This window comes from Acomys minous, assembly GCF_964271855.1.
Source record: "Acomys minous genome assembly, chromosome: 10".
NCBI classification, from domain to species: domain Eukaryota; kingdom Metazoa; phylum Chordata; class Mammalia; order Rodentia; family Muridae; genus Acomys; species Acomys minous.
This window is the reverse complement of record NC_140491.1, coordinates 118298207-118321468: the sequence shown is the minus strand read 5'-3', so window position 1 is coordinate 118321468 and position 23262 is coordinate 118298207. Positions and strand designations below refer to the sequence as shown.

General features: G+C 40.4%; 1 protein-coding gene across 8 annotated transcripts in view; it reads left to right on the top strand.

Annotated features, from left to right (window-relative positions):
• Positions 1-21633, top strand: part of TFPI (tissue factor pathway inhibitor) — a 48946-nt gene extending 27313 nt beyond the window's left edge. For 4 of the 8 annotated variants that reach the window (XM_084799497.1, XM_084799494.1, XM_084799495.1 and 1 more), the window contains exons 6-9: positions 7199-7375; positions 8355-8447; positions 18800-18979; positions 21092-21633. In XM_084799497.1, coding sequence (XP_084655623.1) covers positions 7199-7375; positions 8355-8447; positions 18800-18979; positions 21092-21186 — 545 coding nt within the window. In that variant the 3' untranslated portion in view covers positions 21187-21633. Of the gene's footprint in view, positions 1-7198; positions 7376-8354; positions 8448-9384; positions 9736-9771; positions 12071-15735; positions 15761-18799; positions 18980-21091 lie in introns of those variants that run through there. The other 4 variants (XR_014782657.1, XM_084799500.1, XM_084799499.1 and 1 more) reach the window with 4 other exon arrangements.
• Positions 21634-23262: the final 1629 nt, after the last annotated feature.

Below are 23262 nucleotides of genomic sequence, written 5' to 3'. Positions count from 1 at the left end.
CTGGTTGCCCTAGACTTCCTCACTCACTTATGAAGCAGCAATGAAATCACTTTATGGCTGGGGGTCACCACAGTATGAGGAACGGTGTTAAAGAGTCGAAGCATTAGGAAGGGCGAGAGCCGTTGCCTAGGGCCACACAGGCTATTTTAATGACATGCAGCTAACAATTTAGCCCTTGCTATCTCATTCTCCATTCGCTAAGCCATAGTTGGTCTCCGCACTGTGTGATTTGGGTAGGTTTCACCGAATGGGTGTGTGCTCTTGAGTTGCTAACAGTCCTGGATGCAGAAGCAAGTATAGGTAAGTTAGCAAGAATTGCCTTACCTATTGTGCACTTATTAGTACCCGCACATATTTTGAATAACTTTTTTTTTTAGTAGATCTAACTCTTTTAAAGGATTTATTATAATAATAGTATCGGGGCTGGAGAGGTGGCTCAGAGGTTAAGAGCACTGTCTGCTCTTCCAGAGGTCCTGAGTTTAATTCCCAGCAACCACTGATCTATAATGAGATCTGATGCCCTCTTCTGGTGTGCAGGTGTACATGCAGGCAGAGCACTGTATACATATGATGCCCTTGTCTGGTGTGCAGGTGTATACTGTATACATAATAAATAAATAAATAAAAATAGTATCCTATGTTGAGAAAGCCAAGCTCCATTTTTTTTTCTGCCTCCATTTTCAGCTTTGTTTTCATAGCAGAGTCTTGTAGTACAGCCGGCTTTGCCATCCAACTTACTATGTAGTCTTAGAGATGTGCCAACCCCCAGGTTCAATTGCTTTGAATAAAGACCTACGAGCTGATTTAATCTAATTACCATTTATGATATTTGAATCGAATAGGATATCCAAAAGATCAAGCTGTTTAACTCAAAACCCTGAAAAGATTAAGTAACTTAAAGGAAGTGAAGATGCAAAAACAAGCAAACAAACAAAAACAAAAAACAAAAAACAAAAACAAAAACAAACCCAAAAAGCCAAAACACAAAAAACAAAAAAACCTTTTAAACTCATCTGCCTGTGAAACAGTTGAAAATATCTTTCACTAATTGGAAATCTTTAGAACTAACTTACCAGAATTCAATTTAAAAATGCATAAAGTAGCCAGGTGGTGGTGGCCCACTCCTTTAATCTCAACACTCAGGAGGCAGAACAGGTGGATCTCTGAGTTGGAGGTGAACCTGCTACAGAGTGAGTTCCAGGACAACTAGAGATACTCAGAGAAATCTTGTGTCAGAAAAACCAAACCAAACACAAACAAACAAGAATAAAATAAACTCAGTCACAATGTGTATGACAAATAAGAGTGATTATTTATAATTTTAAAAAACATATTCCCCCAAATAGTGAATTAATTTTGGTAACAATGTTTAGTTCTCCAATTAAGTAAATTCATAGTTATTATCAGTACTGAAGAAAACAGCTTATTTATAAAATGCATTTTGTCTATCAAATTGAAATTGTTATGAGTGCCCATTCAATGGGTATTATTTCATGGCATTAAAATAGGACAAATGAATGTCCATGTTTAATGATAATGACAATATCACAAGATATCAAAAGGAAATCAAAAGATAATGAAAATTCAGGACAATCCCTCAGAAAGAAAGATTAGTCTTAAGCAATTTCCTGATCTGTAGGCATGCACTATACTTCTGTGGCTTATGGATGCTGCTGCATGGCTTGTAGCAACATTCTTTTTTTTTCCTTGGTTTTTTGAGACAGGGTCTCTCTGTGTAGCCTTGGCTGTCCTGGACTCACTTTGTAGACCAGACTGACCTCGAACTCACAGCGATCCACCTGCCTCTGCCTCCCGAGTGCTGGGATTAAAGGCGTGTGCCACCACTCCTGGCATGGGAAAACAATTTTAAATTAAAAATAGCACTAAGATTTAGACCCCACCACTCATGACATAGCAAAGGGGAGGGAAATCAATAGGCTGCAGTCCTATTCATGGAAGTATTAGTCTACAATATCCAAGCAATGGAATAAACTGAAGCTTCAACCCACCGATAAATGAGTAAGGGAAACATTTCACATAGTGCGGAAAAGAGGGGAGTCCTCTTATTTGCAACAACATGGCTGGACCTGGTGCACAGCATGCTGAATGCAATACACAGCATAGTCTCAGTCATGGACTGTTTTGTTTTTTTTTAAACAGCATTTCTCTGTGAAGCCTTGGCTGTCCTAAACTCCCTTTCTAGACCAGGCTGGCCTTGAACTCACAGCGATCCGCCTGCCTCTGCCTCCCGAGTGCTGAGATTAAAGGAGTGTGCCACCACGCCCAGCAGTCATGGACCCTTGAAAGGGTGATCTAAAGGTGGAGAGTAGTACTGTCTTTACCCATGACTTCATGGTGGAGAGATGAGAGATGACTGAGGAGATATAGTCATTGGATAGGAGGGAACATTCCAAAGATCTGTCATACAGTGTGAAATTACAGCTAGCAAGCCATGCATTTAACTTGTGAAAGCTGAGAGAGCAGATACTGCGTGTATTCTCAGTTACAGTCACGTGAGGCCATCTATTAATTATTCAGATTTAACCATCCCATAATGTATATGCTTGAAGCCATCATTTTGTACAATAAATTCACTTATATTTGAAAAAGGAAGCGATGTAAGAGTCAGTAAGAAACAAAGTTGACTTTCAATTTGCATGTTGAGTAGCTATAGAAAATAGATTTTTGGGCTAGGTATGGTGGTGCAGGCCTTTCATCCCATCGCTCTGGAGGCAGAGGCAGGCAGGTCTCTGAGTTCGAGGCCAGCCTGGTCTACAGAGTGAGTTCTAGCTGAAACTGTATCAGTGTAGCTTCTGGCTTTCCTAGGGGATCCAATCTTATAGCAAACTCAGCATTGCTGCTCTGGATTATAAATTCATTCTGTCTGCTCTTCGGCAGTGAGCCCTTGGCTTTAGGGCAGGGTTTCTGTCATAGATGTGCCAGTTGGGACTGATCTTCATAAATTTGCCTTTAGCTTGGGTGTGGTTTTCTTGGTCTCCAGTTGTAAATAGGAGTTTCCTTGATGCAGGATGAGGCTTCCTCTAATCTGTGAATATTGGACACGCAGGCAGGGATTATGCTGGTTTCCGGCAAGTGGTGATTATCGATTTTCTTCTAGGACCCAAGAGGCTTCTGGAAGGCAGGATTTCTTCTTTAGTGGGTCTTAAGTCTAATTATAGAGCTGTTGGTTACCATGAAGACAATGTGTGCCACTGTGGCACCCTTAAGGTTACTGTGCCACGCTGGTCATTGGTGGTCATAGACGTGACAGCTGGGTAGGACTGTTGGTCACCTCCCTCCTTTGGAAGTTAGACTGATGCCTTCTGGTACTATGAAAACTAGTTCTTAGGGAGGAGGCATTCAGGTCATTTCCAGTGCAGGGGACTAAAATGAAGTGCATGCAATGTATGCTCTTTTGATAGTAGAACACTTGTGAGCACTGGCTTCCTGACATAGGAAAACACACTGCTTTAAGACATGAAAAGATATCACAGTTCATTTTACTAGCACAGAAATATATTTACAAGAGAAAATGGGAGGAACTGCAACTATGTTCCTGTTGATCAAATACACTTGAACATTAACTGGACTCTCTCCACAGTAAGCTTGTAGATGGAGCTTGTACCGTAGGTCATAATATTACCAGTTTTGTGACAGCTGTGCTTAGCCTGTTTTGGAACGGGATCAAAGAAAGAGTATTAGACTTTGCAAAAGCTCTTCTAATCCCTGAACACGTATTTCCTTTCTGCCTCTGCATTGTTGGTTCAGTCTAGTGCTTGGAAGAAGAAGAAAAGGGAGGCTGGGAGGGAGGGAGAGCAGTGGGGCGGGAGGGAGAGCAGTGGGGCGGGAGGGAGAGCAGTGGGGCGGGAGGGAGAGCAGTGGGGCGGGAGGGAGAGCAGTGGGGCGGGAGGGAGAGCAGTGGGGCGGGAGGGAGAGCAGTGGGGCGGGAGGGAGAGCAGTGGGGCACGCCATCCCGAGCACAGATAGTAATTCCAGTGTGAGGATTCAGGAACTTCCAAGAATAGCCAGGGCGGCTTCCGGACCTCGAAGATCCATTCCAGTGTCTAAAGCTCCTACGGCCTTCTTTTTTTAAATTTTAATTTTTATTAATTTATTCTTGTTACATCTCAATGGTTACCCCATCCCTTGTATCCTCCCATTCTTCCCTCTCTCTCATTTTCCCCTTATTCCCCTCCCCTATGACTGTGACTGAGGGGGATTTCCTTCCCCTGTGTATGCTCGTACGGTATCAAGTCTCTTCTTGGTAACCTGCTGTCCTTCCTCTGAGTGCCACCAGGTCTCCCCCTCCAGGGGACATGGTCAAAGGTGAGGCACCAGAGTACGTGTGAAAGTAATATCCCACTCTCCACTCAACTGTGGAGAATGTCCTGTCCATTGGCTAGATCTGGGTAGGGGTTTGAAATATATGGCCTGTATTGTCCTTGGCTGGTGCCATAATTTGAGCAGGAGCCCTGGGCCCAAATCTGCCTATCATAATGTTCTTCTAGTAGGTTTCTAGGACCCTCTGGATCCTTCTGCTTTGCTATTCTCCCATGCTTCTCTCATCTAGAGTCCCCATAGGATGTCCTCCCCTCTGTGCCAGTTTCCTGGTAAGTGAAGGCTTTCGTGGAACATGCCCCTTGGGCTAGTATTCAGATATAAGTGAGTATACACCATTTGACTCTTTCTGCTTCTGGGTAGACTCACTCATTATGATCATTTCTAGCTCAATCCATTTGTCCACAAATTTTGGGAATTCCTTGTTTTTAATAGCTGAATAGTATTCCATAGTGTATATGTGCCACAGTTTCTTCATCCATTCATTTATTGAGGGACACTTAGGCTATTTCCATGTTCTGGCTATTATGAATAAGGCTGCTATGAACATGGTTGAGCAAATTTTCTTGTTGTGTGCTGGAGCATCTTCTGGGTATATTCCAAGGAGATGAATAGCTGGGTCTTGAGGAAGCCCTATTCCCAGTTTTCTGAGATAGCACCAGATAGATTTACAAAGTGGCTGTACTAGTTTGCATTCCCACCAGCAATGAAGGAGTGTTCCTCTTTCTACACATCCTCGCCAGCATGTGGTGTCACTTGAATTTTTGATCTTAGCCATTGTGATGGGTGTAAGATGGAATCTCAGAGTTGTTTTGATTTGCATTTCCCTGATGACTAAGGAGGTTGAGCATTTCTTTAAGTGTTTCTCAGCCATTTGATATTCCTCTGTTGAGAATTCTCTGTTTAGTTCCTAGCCCCATTTCTCAATTGGGTTATTTGATTTGGTGGTGTTTAATTTCTTGAATTCTTTATATATTTTGGATATTAGACCTTTGTCAGATGTAGGGTTGGTGAAGATCTTTTCCCAGTCTGTTGGCTGTCGCTTTGTTCTGTTGACAGTGTCTCCTGCCTTACAGAAGCTTTTCAGCCTCATGAGGTCCCATTTATTAATTGTTGACATTAAGGCCTGGGCTGTTGGTGTTCTGTTCAGGAAGTTGTCTCCTGTGCCAATGTGTTCCAGACTCTTCCCCACTTTTTCTTCTAAGTGACTTAGTGTCTCTGGTTTTATGTTGAGGTCTTTGATCCACTTGGATTTGAGTTTTGCACAAGGTGACAAATATGGGTCCAGTTGCATTTTTAAAAATATTTTATTTAATTTTAATTTATGTGTGTTGGTGTGAGAGTGTCAGATCTTGGAGTTATAGACAGTTATGAGCTGCCATGTGGGTGCTGGGAATTGAACCCGGGTCCTTTGGAAGAGCAGGCAGTGCTCTTAACCACTGAGCCATCTCTCCAGCCCCAGTTGAATTTTTTTACACATAGACATCTAGTTAGACCAGCACCATTTGTTGAAGATGTTATCCTTTTTCCATTGAATGGATTTGGCTTCTTTGTCAAAAATCAAGTGACCATATGTGTGTGGATTCATATCTGGGTCTTTGATTAAATTCCACTGATCAACCAGCCTGTTGCTGTGCCAGTACAATGCTGATTTAATTACTATTGCTTTATAGTATAGTTTGAGATCAGGTATGGAGATTCCTCCGGACGATCTTTTATTGTACAAGATTGTTTTAGCTATTCTGGGTTTTTTGTTTTTCCATATGAAGTTCAGAATTGAACTTTCAATGTCTTTAAAAAATTGTGTAGATATTTTGATAGGGATTGCATTGAATCTGTAGATTGCTTTTGGTAAGACGGCCATTTTTACTGTGTTAATTTTCCCGATCCATGAACAAGGAAGATCATTCCATCTTCTCATGTCATCTTCACTCTCTTTCTTCAGAGTTTTGAAATTTTTTTCAAACAAGTCCTTCACTTGCTTAGTTACAGTAACTCCTAAAAATCTTATATTGCTTGTGCCTAATGTGAAGGGTGTGGTTTTCCTAATTTCTTCCTTTGCAAGCTTGTCATTTGTGTATAGGAAGGCTACAGACTTTTTTGAATTAATTTTGTATCCAGCCAATTTGCTGAAGGTGTTTATCAGCTGTAGGAGTTCTCTGGTGGAATTTTGAGGGTCACTTATGTACACTATCATATCATCTGCAAATAGGGATAATTTGACTTTCTCCTTTCCCTATGGCCTTCCGAATGAAGTGACACAGTTTTCCATCCCCCATATTCAGCAGACCACCCCTCAATAAGCAACAGAAACAATTAAGGCAAAACTTAAAATATTTTGTACTTCTAAAGCAAGGTCAGCACATTATCAAATAACATAGAACCCTTTATTTTATTGTTTCATGAAAATGTTGATATTAATTCCCTGTAACTTAAGAAATCTAGAGGTAAAATTTTCCCAGTTAATGGTTCAATTGTTTAAAAAATACTCTTTAAAAAAATAGATCAATTTATTTCCATTTTATTGGTGCTTTGCCTGTATGAATGTCTGTGTGAAAGTATTGGATGTTGGAGTTACAGACAGCTGTGAGCTGCCATGTGGATGCTGATATTTGAACCCAGGTCCTCTGCATAAGCAGCCAGTGCTCTTAACTGCTGAGCCATCTCTCCAGCCCCAATGGTTCAGTTTTTAATAAAGTTATTTTATTTACCTTTAATGAGATAAGAAATATTTTCTGGTTTAGTCTTTAAACATTTAAAACTGTTTTTTCCTAAATAAGTTAATTATGAATGTCATTAAAATAACTAAATAATTTATAAAAGGAAAATATTTATTTTTGACATACCTTGCAATTTCTAGAAAAGCCAGATTTCTGCTTCTTGGAACACGATACCGGAATCTGCCGAGGCTTTTATTCTAGGTATTTTTATAACAACGAGTCAAAGCAGTGTGAGAAATTCGTGTATGGAGGGTGCCTGGGCAACAAGAACAACTTTGAGACTGTGGACGAATGCAGGAAGACCTGCTTGGACACACGTACGTTCACATTTCACCTCGTTTGGGTCCATTTACTGATATAGTTTAAAATGAGAACTTCTTTAGAAAGTACACAGTTCTATTTAAGCTGCATAATCCAAATTTAGGTCTGAAAGATATTCACCATTGTGGTTAAAACACACACACACACACACACACAGAGCAAGAGCTAACACAACTATACACACACACACACACAGAGCTAACACAACTATACACACACAGAGAGCTAACACAACTATACACACACACACACAGAGCTAATACAACTATACACACACAGAGAGCTAACACAACTATACACAGAGAGAGAGAGAGCTAACACAACTATACACACACACACAGAGCTAACACAACTACACACACACACAGAGCTAACACAACTATACACACACACATACAGAGCTAATACAACTATACACACACAGAGAGCTAACACAACTATACACAGAGAGAGAGAGAGCTAACACAACTATACACACACACACAGAGCTAACACAACTATACACACACACACACAGAGCTAACACAACTATACACACACACACACAGAGCTAATACAACTATACACACACAGAGAGCTAACACAGAGAGAGAGAGCTAACACAACTATACACATACGCACACACAGAGCTAACACAACTATACACACACACACACACAGAGCTAACACAACTATACACACACACACACAGAGCTAACACAACTACACACACACACACAGAGCTAACACAACTATACACACACACACACACACACACACACACACACACACACACACAGAGGGGGGGGAACCTTATGCATTAACTGTTGCAGGATTTTGGTCACTAGCCACAGAATAACTAATGGGAATTCTTACTTGCATATGTATTTAAAATTTTTTGTTTGTGAATAATTGCAACAAGTCTACTGTTCATAACCTAATGATTGCATTTGTTTGTGTATAAAGATATGAAATTCTGTTGTATTTTTTCCCCAGCGAATGAGCTACAGAAGAGTGTCCCCACAGCTGATCTCAATACTGTAAATAACACTGTGACTCTCCAATCTACCAGAGTGCCCAGCCATTGGGGTAAGCATTGTATTTTTTAAAAAAAAATTATTTTATGAATATATTATGATAACAATAGAAGGAGTGTGTGTTAGAATTACCTTTTAAAAATAATGATTTTATTATTTGATGGTATGTTAAAATATAAACATTTGATGAATTTAAGGCATTTAATTTCATAAAAGTAGTCATTTTTATTTATTTTTTTTATAATGCGCTTTGAAGTAGGCCTTCTGTGTGTGTAACATGTAGAAAATGTGTACTTGATGCATTCTTTGTCTGTTTTAATTTAGTGTTATTACTCAGTCTGAATTTGTCAACATTTTCTGTTAGGGTTTTTTTTTTAACCTATCCCAGATTTTTAAAACTAGCTTTAAAATATGACTTTCTGCCCATTGAAATCATTACTATTACTATCATCATCATCATCATCATCATCATCATCATCATCATCATCACCATCATCATCATCATTATTTTGGCTTTTTGAGACAGAGTTTCTCTGTGTTATAGCCCTGGCTGTCCTGGAGCTTTCTTTGTAGACTGGGCTGGCCTTGAGCTCACAGAGATCTGCCTGCCTCTGCCTCCCAGTGCTGGGCTTAAAGGTGTACGCCACCATGGCTGTCGTGATTGAAATTATTCTTAATTACAAGTTATCCATGTTCATTCCACAGAATATTCTGTAAATAGTCCCCTTCCCCAAACTGGTACTCACTGGCCCACTCATCTTTTCTATGGATTCACTACTGCACAGAGTTCTTCCTCATCTTCCTTCTCTCTGGCTGTCCAGTCAGAGTCACTTAATACGGCTATCCCTATGTGTTTACTTTGCTTGCTACTATGCTACAAGGTTTTGATATAATAATTCATAGCTTGCCTTTGTTCCAGCATTTGTCTCCATGTTAAGCATATGGTAGATGACTTATATTTTTTAATTTATTAACTTTGTGATTTGCAGTTACAAAAGGAGGAACAAGTGGTGGCTGGCAGCGTGCTGATTATACGTACCAAGTCTTTCTGAGTGTCTTCTCTGTTCATGTTCTCACCTTTTTTATTTTTAAGGTTGGATAGCATTCTGTGTACATCATATTGTCTGTTGCCTTTGGGTTTATTTAATATTTAGATAGTATACTTGATGCTTTTATACTTATTCTTAAAGTTTTAATGTTAACATTCATAGTTAACATATTCTTTTATTATGTCTAGCTTATAACATAGCTAGGAAAGGAAGACCAATCCTATTGGTTTGTGGTCTTTGGGGTATACCTGATTATTCTTGCAACAAGATAAATTACTTTCCAAATTCTCATAGCCCGCTTTGGTTCTATACATCGTCTCTTAACAGCAGCCTTGGGACTACGTCATCTTTATGATATTTTGAAAAAACTCATCTTTGGTTAGACTTCAAAAGCCCACTGCTAACTCAGTCTCCAGCACTTGGTCTGTGAATGAGAAAAGGAGCCCAGCATCTCCTGACCCAGGGCCTTACTGCTTCCTGCCAGCTCCAGGCCTGGGGAGAATGACTAGATGTGAAAAGACTCTGTGGCCACTTGAAACTCTTTCCTGACTCTATCCACTAAATGACCTGGGGCCAAACTCCACATACATAGAAAATGGTGGAAAAGAAACAGATGTGTGTGTGTATACATATATATACACACACACATATATATATATATATATATATATATATATGTAAAACCATTGGCCTTCTGGAAGAGGAATGTTGTTGACAGAGGAACTATTCAATAATCAAGTGTCATCACTGATGTGTTCATGTTAGAGATCTGCAATAGAATACTTTTACATATATATATATATACACATATATATGTATACACACAGACACTCTTAGAAGATATTGATTGCATGCAGAGGAATATTGCAATCATGTAAATTTTCTGGGAAGAAAATATCCTCCACCAACGTAGGAATTACACACTTAGGTGCATACCCGTGAAATCACGAGTGCTGTGGACAATGCTGCAAACCTCGCTTCATTAGCAAGCTCAGACAATCTGAAGCAAGTATGGTGGCCTTCAAACGCATTCCTGCTGAGACGCAGTGCATACATCCCATGACCTGAGCATTCCTGCATAGTGAGTCTGGTGACCTGGCTGACACCTGGCAAGCTGGCTTTCCATAAATAGACAGCGCTAGCAGAGCTCATGTTAACCCTGCCACTTCCTGTCAGGAGCTCTGGCAAGAAACAACAATGTGATGCTTCCTCTGCCAGAAACACGGACATCACCTGGTAAATCTGTCCATAGACAGTCTTGTGTCTAGTCAGAGGCAAGGCCCCAGACAGCAGAGCCCTCCAGAGAAACACTTCTCAAACAACAATTTTTACAAGATGCTTTTACAGAGATGAAATGGACAACTGAACTGTGTCAGCCGGTTATTTTAAATGATATATGTACTGAATAAAATAAGAAATTTAAGTTTGTGACAACTATAAAGCTACAACAAAAGCTTAGTTGCATATTACTATGGAATCAAACTAATTAATACTATTAATTTGTTTAAATTTCCTTTTTCTTAAAACAGTAGGGCATCTTAAAATTCGTATTGGAATATGAATTTTCTACTGACAACAAAAAGATTGACACAGAATGAGAACTAGTGTAGAAAAATCTATACTGCTCCACGTCATAACTCTCCGAGCGTCATTTTTCTCTTTAAAGATCGGATGATCTCTGTAGAAATGAAGTGAGGTGCTCTCATTAAAGAGCCCCCTTCTGTCTTTCACAACATCACGAGGCTGTGTTCCTACTTCCCAACTTTATGAACGCCAGGAGCACAGGCGCTGGTGCGCATCAGGCCTGGACTGGGGTTTGTGGCTGTAGAGTGAGGCCAGCGGGAACAACGTGCCGTCTGAATGATTCGGCCTCCAGATGATGGAGAGCTATTTGGCCCAGCACCATTGCCCTCAAGGCTGGCTTCCAGCCTCTTTGTTAGGTTTTCTGTTTGAGTTAGCCAGCTTTCTCTTGTTCAGACTTGATGAGCATCAATCCATGCATGCGGTGTATGGACTACGGGTCGGGAGGGGGGGGGGAGAGGCGCATTTAGATTGTTTTGATTGGAGATTAAAGGAAGAAGGGAGTTGGATATGAGAAATAATGAGGTTTTCCAAACTTTATCTGGCAAAGTTATTGAAATACTTGCCCAGTTAGTCTAGAAAGATTCCCTACTGAGCTTTAGAGCGATGTCTTAGAGTGGGCAAGAACTTTGGCACTATGAGTAGAACGTGAGTTTAATTCCAGCTCTTTAATTTCCTGACTTGTCTTGTACCCTTGGGGAAAGGGCATGTGGTTTCTCTCAGCTTCCAGGTCTTTCTTTGTTACCTGTGGCATGTAGTGTGTCATAAAGTATTTAAAGCACAACGCCAGCGTTTAGCACTTCATCCTGTGTTGCCATTAACAAGAATATTGATCTAAAGGCTGTTGGTGGTGATGACTGTGACCCCAGCTCACCTAAGGCTTCTAGGCATAGAAGAAATGGCTCAAAGATGTTTTTTTATGCATATCTTATGCAACTAACTTATGTTTTAATGCAACTAACTTTGTAACCTTGATTGATGATAACTCACAACAGTGGCTGCAGAGTTCAAGAATAATTAACTGAATAAAATCTTATCATGTGTATCTTTGAACTTGTTATCACTGGGGGCATGAAACATCTGTCTATCTGCTCTTATGACCTGAGGTATAGATTTCTGAACTTTCTAACTTAAGTGAAATTTATCAATTTCCTATCGGCCTGGCTGATAGGAATTGTAATAGAACCTGGAAATAGAAGAATAAGATAGGAAGACGATTTTATGGCTTTTTTTTTTCAAATACAATTATTGTCAGGTAGGACGCAGATAAATAAATGGCACCAGTAATGATACCTTATAGGCGGTATGGCAGGATAGAGTCAGAGTAAACTGAGTCAAAATTTCAAATGTGGGTACCAGTGGCGTGGGTCACAGGGTAAGGGTATCTGCTGCCCAGGCTTCCCCAGGGAAGAGGCCACCCTGCCGCGCCCAGCTCTCCTCACAGGCCAGTTGTTCTGTCTGTACATTCTGTACTCACGTTTCCAGATCCACAGTCTACCACCCTGTTCGCTCTGCTCTGTTCTCTAGCTAGCCTAGGCTTTCTAAAACGCTCCCTCAGATAAACTGGAACTATTCTGACTTTTGCGCCCTCATCTGTATTCTACTGTCCCTCTGGTTGTTAAAATCCCATTCTTCTATCAAAGCTGAGCAACACTAAATAAGCATTTAGTCTTTGCCTTTATTGTTTTTTTTTATTTCACCCATCACGTATTGCCTCAAATGTACTCGGATTCGAAACTATCCTGAAAGAATTATATCAACATTCTGAAAGATTTTAACTGGACTTGATGCCGAAGACAAGAAATGATCTTCTGCACAGATGACAAAGGTCTACGATATACGCAGTTTACGTCAGGAGTTATGATCTATCACCTTCCTACACAGGATTCCCAATATAATATTTTTAGACTTATTTCTCTTATTGTGTGTGTATGGCAGTTTTGCATGCGTGTATGTCTGCACATCCTGTGTGCGCATTGCCTGAGGCAGCCGACAGCCGCTCCTGGCCTGGAAGGGCAGCGGAACCGCCTTCTGGGTCCCCTGCAAAAGCAACAGGTATTCTTAAGTGTGGAGCCATCTCTCCAGTCCCTCTGCACAACGTGTTTAAGATGAAAACACTAGCACTCATATGGTGGTACTGATTGTAAGTAAGTATATTTCTCCCCCAAACATATTTTCTAATAAAATGCACAATTAAGTAATATGTTCATGGAAAGTCCATAATTGTCGTTGTTTAAAGCCATTTTGCATTTTGGATTGTTAAGAGAAATTATTATTTATTTATTATGTATACAGTATTATGCCTGCATGTACACCTGCATGCCAGAAGAGGGCACCAGATCTCATTGTGGATGGTTGTGAGCCACCATGTGGTTGCTGGGAATTGAACCCATGACCTCTGGAAGAGCAGTCAGTGCTCTTAATCACTGAGCCATCTCTCCAGCCCTAAGAGAAATTCTTAAGTGCAGCAGCTACCTCAGTGAACCCTGAGTACGGATTTGTGTCTTCTAGACAAAAGCAAGCAAATGCTTATTTAGTTTCCCTTTTCCCTTTTTGATCTGTGTAGGATTTCCTGTCAGGAAAGATTTCCGACGGTCAGTTCCTATGACCTTTCAATCTCAAATTCCCCAGCTGTAACGACCTCTGCATTTCACCCTCTGCTAAATGGACCAGTACTCACAGGGAAGGGAAAATACTCCTGCAAGTGATTGCTCAGCAGCCTTTGCCTTCCTTTAGCATTGAGGGAGGGCATCGCTTTCTGTTAGTTCAGTGGCTGCTCTCCCGTGAGTGGGCACATGCTCTCTGTGAAGCAGAGGAGGTGGCAGCCTTACTGCGCATTGCCAACCAGGGCACGTTTCAGTCTGCTCTGCTTTTTAATTTTTTTTTTAATTTTTAACACTTTGAGGAACTGGGCTTATTAGTAATTAATAATTTAGTCAGTTTTTTTTATTGTGTAAGTTGAGCATTAGAATTTAGGAATATTAAACATTTAGAAAAACAAGGACCTGCAGTGAAAATTGACCATAATCACATCATACAGAAAAATATTCCAGCTGATTTGTCGATAAATTTTATTTTACTTAAAAAAAATTATCACGGAGCAAAATGATTGAAAGACTGTAAGTGTCTATTGGAGGAGTCCAAAAGCATATAGTATGCTCACCAGAAAACATTCACTCTGTAGAACTTTAGCCTAGCCAACTTCTCAGTTTACAGCCTGATACAACTATTTATAAAAATCATTTATTAATAGTCTCTCAGTGTTTTGCCCAATAAATAACATATCATTTTATTGCTATGTACGTGGTTCTATATGTATTCATGTATGATATTTTGACATGCAATACAAATTAGCGCTTAGCGCTGGGCAGTGGTGGCGCACGCCTTTAATCCCAGCACTCGGGAGGCAGAGGCAGGTGGATCCCTGTGAGTTTGAGGCCAGCCTGGTCTATAATGTGAGTCCAGGATGGCCAAGGCTACACAGAGAAACCCTGTCTCGAAAAACCAAAAAAACCAAACCAAACCAACAACAACAACAAAACCAAAAACCCAAAAATCCTACAACCCCCCCAAACCCAAATTAGCTTATTTTAAGTTACAGATTTGTCAGCATCCTAACGTGCTTGTAATCGTGACGAAGCCTGCCACTGACAGGGCACAATAACATGAACAAAAGCCACTGCACACCTTCAATCCCAGCACTCGGGAGGCAGAGGCAGGTGGATCTCTGTGAGTTTGAGGCCAGCCTGGTCTACAAAGTGAGTCCAGGACAGCCAGGGATACACAGAGAGACCCTGTCTTGAAACAACAACAACAACAACAACAACAACAACAACAACAAAACAACCAAAAAACCAAAACCAAAAACAACCAAAGGCATTAGATTCTATGTAAATGATGTTTAGTGAAACAAATGAAAAACTATGCATATATTTAAAAGAATGTATAATTATATAAAATATAAATATAATCACAAGTTATTAAGGACTGTAATAATATGTAGTATTTGGATATATATTTGTGTATGTAAATGATTTTGAGGAAAACATTTACCAAATCATTAATAGTAATTTAATTGGGAGTGGGGAATTATGCAGATACTTTGTTGTTTCATATCTTTTATGTTTTGGTAATATTTAAATTTTCACAAAAAGTAATGATAAGATTATGTTTTTCTTTACTAGAACTTATAGGGAAAAAAAAAAAGGACTGACCTGTTAGTCAGTTCCCAAAAAATATCTGAGAGGAAAACAAGCTCACAGGTCATGAGGTGGCTCATAAACACTTACTGCCTGATACAGTGAGAGCCAGACAAGAACAGACTGTGAGAATAAGGCACTGCAGTAAAGTCTCAGCACATTAAGTTCAAAGCTTACTGTGTGCGTCCCACAGTGAACTTACGTTAAACATTTTACTTGGAAAAGGGCCTTGGGCCACAGCGTGTATTTTAGTAGTCACACTAGATAGTAATGCTTTCTAACAAAAGCTGGAAAAGGAGGTGATGTGCCTGCTAGACGGATCAACCCAGTTTGTTACTGATGGCGGGATCAAGAGAAAGTGCGTTTGGCTATTAAAGTCCCTTTGGAACATGACAGAAACCAGCCAGGTCAGTGTCTTTTTACTCTGTCTTAAATTTCTGTCACTCATCGTTATTTAGACCAAAGAAATTACACTATGCGACTACTTCAAAACATATTTTTTTTATTGTAGATATCAATGTCTGGAATTTAAATAGGTGAGTGTGTTCCTATGTCTAGAATAAATTTGTTAACAGAACCTAGGAAAAGTTATCTTTTCATGGGGAACAAAAGTATTCCATTTTCTCACCTCTGGGAATTTAATTAGATGGCAGCCAAGGACTCCAAACATCCTGCAGAAACTGCTTGATTTTACCTATAATTTATGAAAAAGGAATTAAGTCGTAGTCAGAGCTAAACTAATCTTAAAAACAACAAACTCAGTTCATTTGAACCTCCAATTTATGTTCTAGGAAAACAAATACCTTATAAAAAGACTCCCAAATTGAAAATCATTTTGTATTTTTTTAATACTCAATTACGTATAATACAAAATAACTAGTGATGAATTCCAAATTGTAGTCCACTCTGAAAGCTGCACTCTTTGTAGCATTGGGAACATGGTTGTTGATGTGGTCAAAGGTATGTTGAGTTGGATCTGTGTAGACAGGGCTGGAGTCAGGACCAACAAAGTTGAGATTAAAGAAACAGCTGCCATGTCGTCATCCTGGGCACGGCGCCTCCCAGTGGAGCAAGTGCACCTGTACACAGAGATCTCAGCTCCCAGAATTACGCTAGACCCTTCTGCAGAAGTCACTGCGTAGAGGCAGCAGAAACGTGATGTCTTGGATGGTTAAATTGGCAACGAAGCTCTTTTCTGATGCGCCTGTGCTCCTAAAATGCCTGCTTTCACACGACCCCTGCCTCCTGCTGTCCTGTGCTGCACTGAACTGTTGCCACTGGCTTCTGACCTCACTGGCCACTCACAAACATTTCTGGATTATTACATGGTTAAAGACAGAAGGTAGAGCCCGTGTGCCCGTTATATCTGTGCACACCCTCCACAATTTGTGTTCCTTTAGAAATGCCTGCTGCGGTTCTAGTTTTCACCTAGGATGTAGGCTTTTGGTTTCTGGTCACCTTCTTCCCTCTTCCTTCTAGCCTAGGGGAAATAGCCAAACCAGCTTTTCCTCACTTTGAAACATGCGCAGCTTTGATTCTGAAGCTGAACGTGCATCACGTCACAGGTTAAGTGGAGAAAGAGTCTCTCTCAGAGAACGAACCTTTCTCTCTGTCCTGACATAAGGGGCCTTAGGGTGGGCATCGCTATTAAAACATTGTAATTAACATTACAGCCGGGCCATGGTGGTGCATGCCTTAAATCCCAGCACTCAGGAGGCAGAGGCAGGCCGATCACTGTGAGTTCGAGGCCAGCCTGGTCTACAAAGGGAGTCCAGGACAGCCAAGGTTACACAGAGAGACTCTGTCTTGAAAAACAAAACAAAACAAAAACAATAACATTACAATCATAGATACCACTACATTAACATACGTTATCTGCAACTTAGTACGGACTGACACACGTATAGAAAACACCAAAGTGAGAGTGATATATGTATACATCACATGTACTTCTACCTACAAGTTGTTATGAAATGTATTTGGTGCTTGCTAGGGGAGAAAGGAAAGCATAAAACAAGTAACAAGTTCCTCTGATTCTCAGTTTTATTCAGTTGCTTCTAGTCTGTCACTTCTGTTTCTGAGCCCGAGTGGTGGCTTTGGAAGTCCAGGTGACAAAGGCGATGCGGTTGCTCACTATTCAAATCTAAACTGGGGAGTGGTGGGAAAACACAGGATGCCCCACTGGAGCTGTTTGGACAATAGGGGGACCCAACTGGATTAGAATTTACCTCCTTAAAGTACTCATGACAGAAAATGCTAGCACGTGGTGGGAACTTCGGAGCCCACTCCCATCACGTGCTCCTAACCTGGGTTACGATGGGGCGCGCCCGTGAGTAAAGGGGCCCCGTAGCAGAGTGTAAGACAGCACACTGGACACTGCTTGATCCCCGCTTTGAAGATCATGAGGATTCCTTTAAAAAACAGCGTTTATGTACTTAGCCGAAGACCTAAATGAAACTAGCTGTTCTCCGCGTGACTCTAACTCTTCTGTTTTGCACATATTACCTTTATGAGTTTTCCTCTCACGTTATTCCCTCATCCCCAGTGCCGCTCTAGTTTTCCAGGTTTTCACTCAGTGTGTCTGTTATTATATCCAGACAATTCTGATTCCCACGTCTCTGTCTAGAAGGCAGGAGGTGATAAGAATACGTTGATCAAATTAAGCCTTTTTTTTTTTTTAAACCTGTTGTTTCATTTTACTTGTTTTCTTTCACAGTCTTTTTCCATTTTAGGGTTTAGATGCCAAAAGACTGGCTCTTGCTTCCTGCACACCTGCTTGCCTCTTGTCGGCTGCTGGGGTCTTCAAAGTCATATTTTCTGCTCACGAGCATTTACCAAGTCTTGCCCTGCATGTCACCATCTGCCAAAGCCACTAAAGTGTCCCTTTGCAGTTCCTCACCATCCAACACCTTACTTTCAGCCCTCACTTACAACCACCAAGCATAGCTGGAGAGCTGAGAAGTACCAGCTTGTCTTTCCTGAGAGCAACCACCAAAGAAGTTTAAAATATGTCACTAAGCTCCACCTATTTTTCTCCTTGCAGCTACTATTATCACTGTTATTGAAATCATTAACTTAGTTGTATGTTCCTGGTTTTGGAAAGTTTGTTGGTCCCATGGACACACCAACCTAGTTGTTCCAAACCAGTGTCTTACTGTACTATGTACATACAAAATTTATTTACATGTATCTATAAATATGTAGTTGAAGTTTCAGAAGACAAATTGTCCAGTAGGATGTGCTTTGGTTGTGTATAACTAGTTTGCTCATGTAAACACTGTGCATAGGCTTTCCTGTTGTCAAACGCACTGGGTTTTGTTCACTGGAGAAGGGGCGTGGTATTACGGACATTTCAATTCGTTTAAGCATATTCTGGAAGGTGAAACCCTTGGGTCTTGCTGTGTACTGATCTTTGTAGGATTCTGCTTTATTCAGAAGACAATGCCACAAAGCTAATCAGCGAGGAACACACAATAAGAAGGCTCAGATTCACTATGCATAGAGCTTATTGTATTTTCTTGATTTAAAAAAATCTTATTTATTTGTTATTTATTTTTTACCTATCTGTTTACTAGAATATTATGGCCCTTCATGGTGTCTCGAGCTGGTAGACAGTGGATTGTGTCGAGCCAATGAAACAAGATTCTACTACGATTCAGCCACTTGGAAATGTCGCCAATTTAAGTACACTGGATGTGGGGGAAATAATAATAATTTTACTACTCTAAAAGACTGTGTTAGAGCATGCAAAAAAGGTATGAAAGATATGCTTCCCATTAAAGTACTAATATTTGGAATGATGATTATGTTGAAATTATGAAGTACTTAATCAAATAACAGAAATTTTCTTGCTTGTAAGAGCTCATACTTGGCTAATGGCTATCCTCCCATCACCTAAACTGAGACAGTACTGGTAGGCATGCTCGCTGTATTGTCTGCAGGTGTATTATTACACAAAAGTTATCCATTTCAAACATACTTAAAATTTTAGTTTTTTTTAAAAAATATTTTTATCATTTTAATTATGTGTTATGTGTGTGCATCTACATGTGGGCGTGCCATGTGTGTACTGTACAGGCGTTTGCAGAGTCTAAATAGGGGATCAGCTCTGGAATTGGACTTGAAGGTGTTTCTGAACTGCCTAAAGTGAGTGCTGGGAACTAAAGTCAGTCCTATGCAAGCACTCTTAATGGCTGAGCTATCTCTCAGCCCCAATATTTCTTTCTTAAATGCTTAAGAGCTAAGAATTTATTTTTAATAAATATAGCAGCCCTAGGATTAAAGGCAAGCACCACCATGCCCAGCTATCTGCAAGTTCTCTTTTAATATAGAAAACTTTAACAGTTTGATTGCCTTTTTCCTAAATATAATAATAATATAATAGAACACAAATAACAAAGTAAAAAAAAAAAAAGCTGGGCGTGGTGGCTTACACCTTTAATCCCAGCCCTTGAGGAGGCAGAGGCAGGGGGAATCTCTGTGATTTTGAAGACAGGCTGGTCTACAAAGCAAGCCTGTGATGGCCAAGACTACACAGAGAAACCCTGTCTTGAACAACAACAACAACAACAAACAAACAAAAAACCAACCAAACAAAAAAAGTTACACCATATCTGCCCTTTTATGAAGATGAGCATCTTTTTAAAACATTTAATGAATTATTTAATTGTCTTTACGTCTCAGTCATAGGGCCCTGCCTTTTCTCTTATCCATTCTCCCCTATGCCGCAGAGAACTGGAGAGCCCCCCACTCCCCAGCCCACCCCAGCTTATCAGGTCAAATCAGGACTGATGAGTCCTCTTCCCCTGTGGCCTGGAGAGGCAGCCCCACCAGGAGGAAGTGATCAAAAAACAGGCAACAGAGTCCATGTCAGAGACAGACCCCCCTCCCCGACTCCGCTTACTAGGGGACCCACATGAAACCTGAGCTGCCCATTTGTCTACATCTGTGTAAGGGGGCCTAGGACTATGTGGTCTATGCATGCTCCGTGGTAGGTGCCTCAGTCTCCACAAGCCCCTCAGGGCTGTTGGCCTTCTTGGGGAGCTCCTGTCACCTCCAGGTCCCTCTACCTGTCCCCTAACTTTTCCACAAGACTCCCCGTGCTTCGTCCAATGCTTGGCTGTGAGTCTCAGCTGCTGGGCTGCTGTTGGCTTGTTTTGCGTTTTCCTGATGATTAAGGACATTGAGCATTTCTTTAAGTCCTTCTCAGCCATTCGATATTCCCCTGTTGAGAATCCTCTGTTTAGCTCTCCACCCCATTTTTTTTTTAAAGAACTCAAGAAATTAAACACCAACAAACAAAATAATCCAATTAAGAACGCGGTGTAGAGCATGTGTTTTAACTGAGTTAAAGTATACTTACTCAGTTTTCGTGATTCTCACCCATGCAAAAATGACTTTCTTTCTTTTTTTTTCTTCTTTTCAGTTTTCTGAGACAGAGTTTCTCTGTGTAGGCCTGGAAGTCTTAGAACTTGCTCTATAGACCAGTCTGGCCTTGAACTCACAGAGATCCATCTGCCTCTGCTTCCCAAGTGCTAGGATTAAGGTGTACACCACCACTCTCCAGAGCAAAATGACTTTCTTTTCTTTTCTTTTTGTTTTTTTGAGACAGGGTTCCTCTGTGTAGCCTTGGCTGTCCTGCTCTTGCTTTGTAGACCAGGCTGGCCTCGAACTCACAGCGATCCACCTGCCTCTGCCTTGTAAGTGCTGGGATTAAAGGCGTGCGCCACCACGCCTGGCCACAAAATGACTTAAAAAAATAGATGATTTTATAAAGATACAGAGATAAATTGAAGGCTCTGGAAAAATTTTAGATAGATTCTTACGTGTTCTCAGTATTATCTTATCATTTATTGTTCTTATTGTAGGTTTCATCAAAAGAAAATCAAAAAGAGTAATTAAATCCCGAAGAAGAAAGGAGCCTTCAGTGTTATATGAAGACATAATTGGTGTTAAGATATAAACACATTATATTTTTACATTAATTTCAACAAATATTTCCATAAGGTGTTTTCAGTATGATTTCTGTTCTTCTTCTACAACAATTTTAATGAATACATTAATAGTTAATTTTCCAGGCCATTGTGTCTGGATGAGTTGTCATTAAGTTGCTCTTCTAAGCTAGCCAATGTACTTTTTAAAAAAAGCTACAGTTTTTTAATTGGCTACTGTGACTTTCATCTGGATCTCATTCTAATATTTCCATTTGATTACAGTTTCTCCTACTAACCACATGAACCAGTTTTCTTCTTTCTGTTGGTGACCATCTACTGGAAGATATATTTTCATTTGTTACAATTAATGAACACTATGTACCCTGGATGATCTAAACCTTCTCAAGTGATTTTATTTTTAAAAATGTAAGAAATAAAAAAATATTTTATCCTGAGCAATAAACTTGACTGTGACACTGGTCTTTACTAAAGATCCCTTGTTAAGCATAACAAAGAGACAGAGTTGTAAAACCAAGTAAAAATGATTGTCCCTGCTTCACCGTGCTGACAATCTCTTTACAAAAGTGCAGTCACACATTATGGTTTCTTATTTGTCAAAGATGATAGTGTCCATTGGCCTTAAGACTCCATGGAAAGGCAGAGGAGCCGAACAAAAGGTACTTAAGGGTACCTACTGCTTCCTCACAGGCAACGAGTTCACTCCCCAGCATGTACACTGGGTAGCTAACAGCCACCTGTAATTCCAGCTCCACAGTCATCCATACCCATGTGGCACACCATACACACACACACACACACACACACACACACACACACACACACATACACACATACACACACACACGTACACATAGACGAAAAGGGACTTATGTTCTCTATATTTGCATCTCCACCAACGATTGCATGAATGATTGTATAAAACTAAACAGGTTATTAAGTAAAATTTGCCTAACTGTACATTATGTAAATGCCTCCAGCTGAAACTATTTTAGTACACTGGGAACATCTCCACATCAGAAGGAAGAAAAAAATGCTGCAAAACCAGCCAGTTACTTGGAGGTATTGATTTTTCTACCAGCAGTTATTTTACCTTATTTCTATGAAGTTGGCATTTTTTCCACTCTCTTTGGGGGGATCTCATTCTTTCTTAGGCTCTTTGACTTGAACACAGGGGGCACAACTGTGTTTCATGCATTCTCCATGCAGCATAAATCCCCCCACTCTTTCGGCTCCTCAGGTTCAGCCTGTGGATGACTCCAACCTCAGCCAATGCCTCAGAAAGCATTACTCAGAGCATTGAAAAGGGAGGGCTGGGGTGGGGTGGTTCATAGTAGTTTATTTTATAAAAGCATACCAGGGCAGAGAGGCGGGGGTTGGGTCACAAAGGTGACTGAGAAGTGAGGGGGGCAATTCTCACCAAACAATAGTTCACATCTGATCATTATTTAATCCAGTGGGGGGGGCATAAAAAGTGAAGTTTAAGCATCAGCTTCAATGAGTGAATAAATTTTGATAAAATTCAACACTTTTTCATGAATAATAATGCAGCAAAATATAGATCAGCTTATCCCATGGAATATGCACCAAAATGTAAGTAACGTAAGCTTAGCAATCCAATCAGAGTGGAGAAAATGGACTAAAATTTCCCCATTGCTCCTTCTACTTAATGCTCACTGACAGCCTTAGTTTTAGTAGTGAATATAAAAAAGACAAATCTAGAAATTAGTTGTGAATGGCTTACCGTGCCAACATTCTTTTCACATGTTTTATCATAATTAAAAAGAACCAAGAAAGCTCTGTGGTCCCGGAAGAACATTAAACCTAGAGCCCGTGATTTCGAGAATGTGTGGACATGATGCTCCACTTTCTCACATTTTTGAGCCATTTTGATTCCCAGACAAACAGAAGCACCACAATGCTCTTTGGAAGATGATCAGTTACCGGCCATGGTTGGGGAGGACCTGAGGAAGAGGATGACTAGATACTGGAATCGTTTTTTTTTCAATATTCCCTCAGGCTTTTTGTTCACACTGTCGACACACACTCACCACAGGGAGGCTCAACCCTTCCCTTGAGCCTTACCT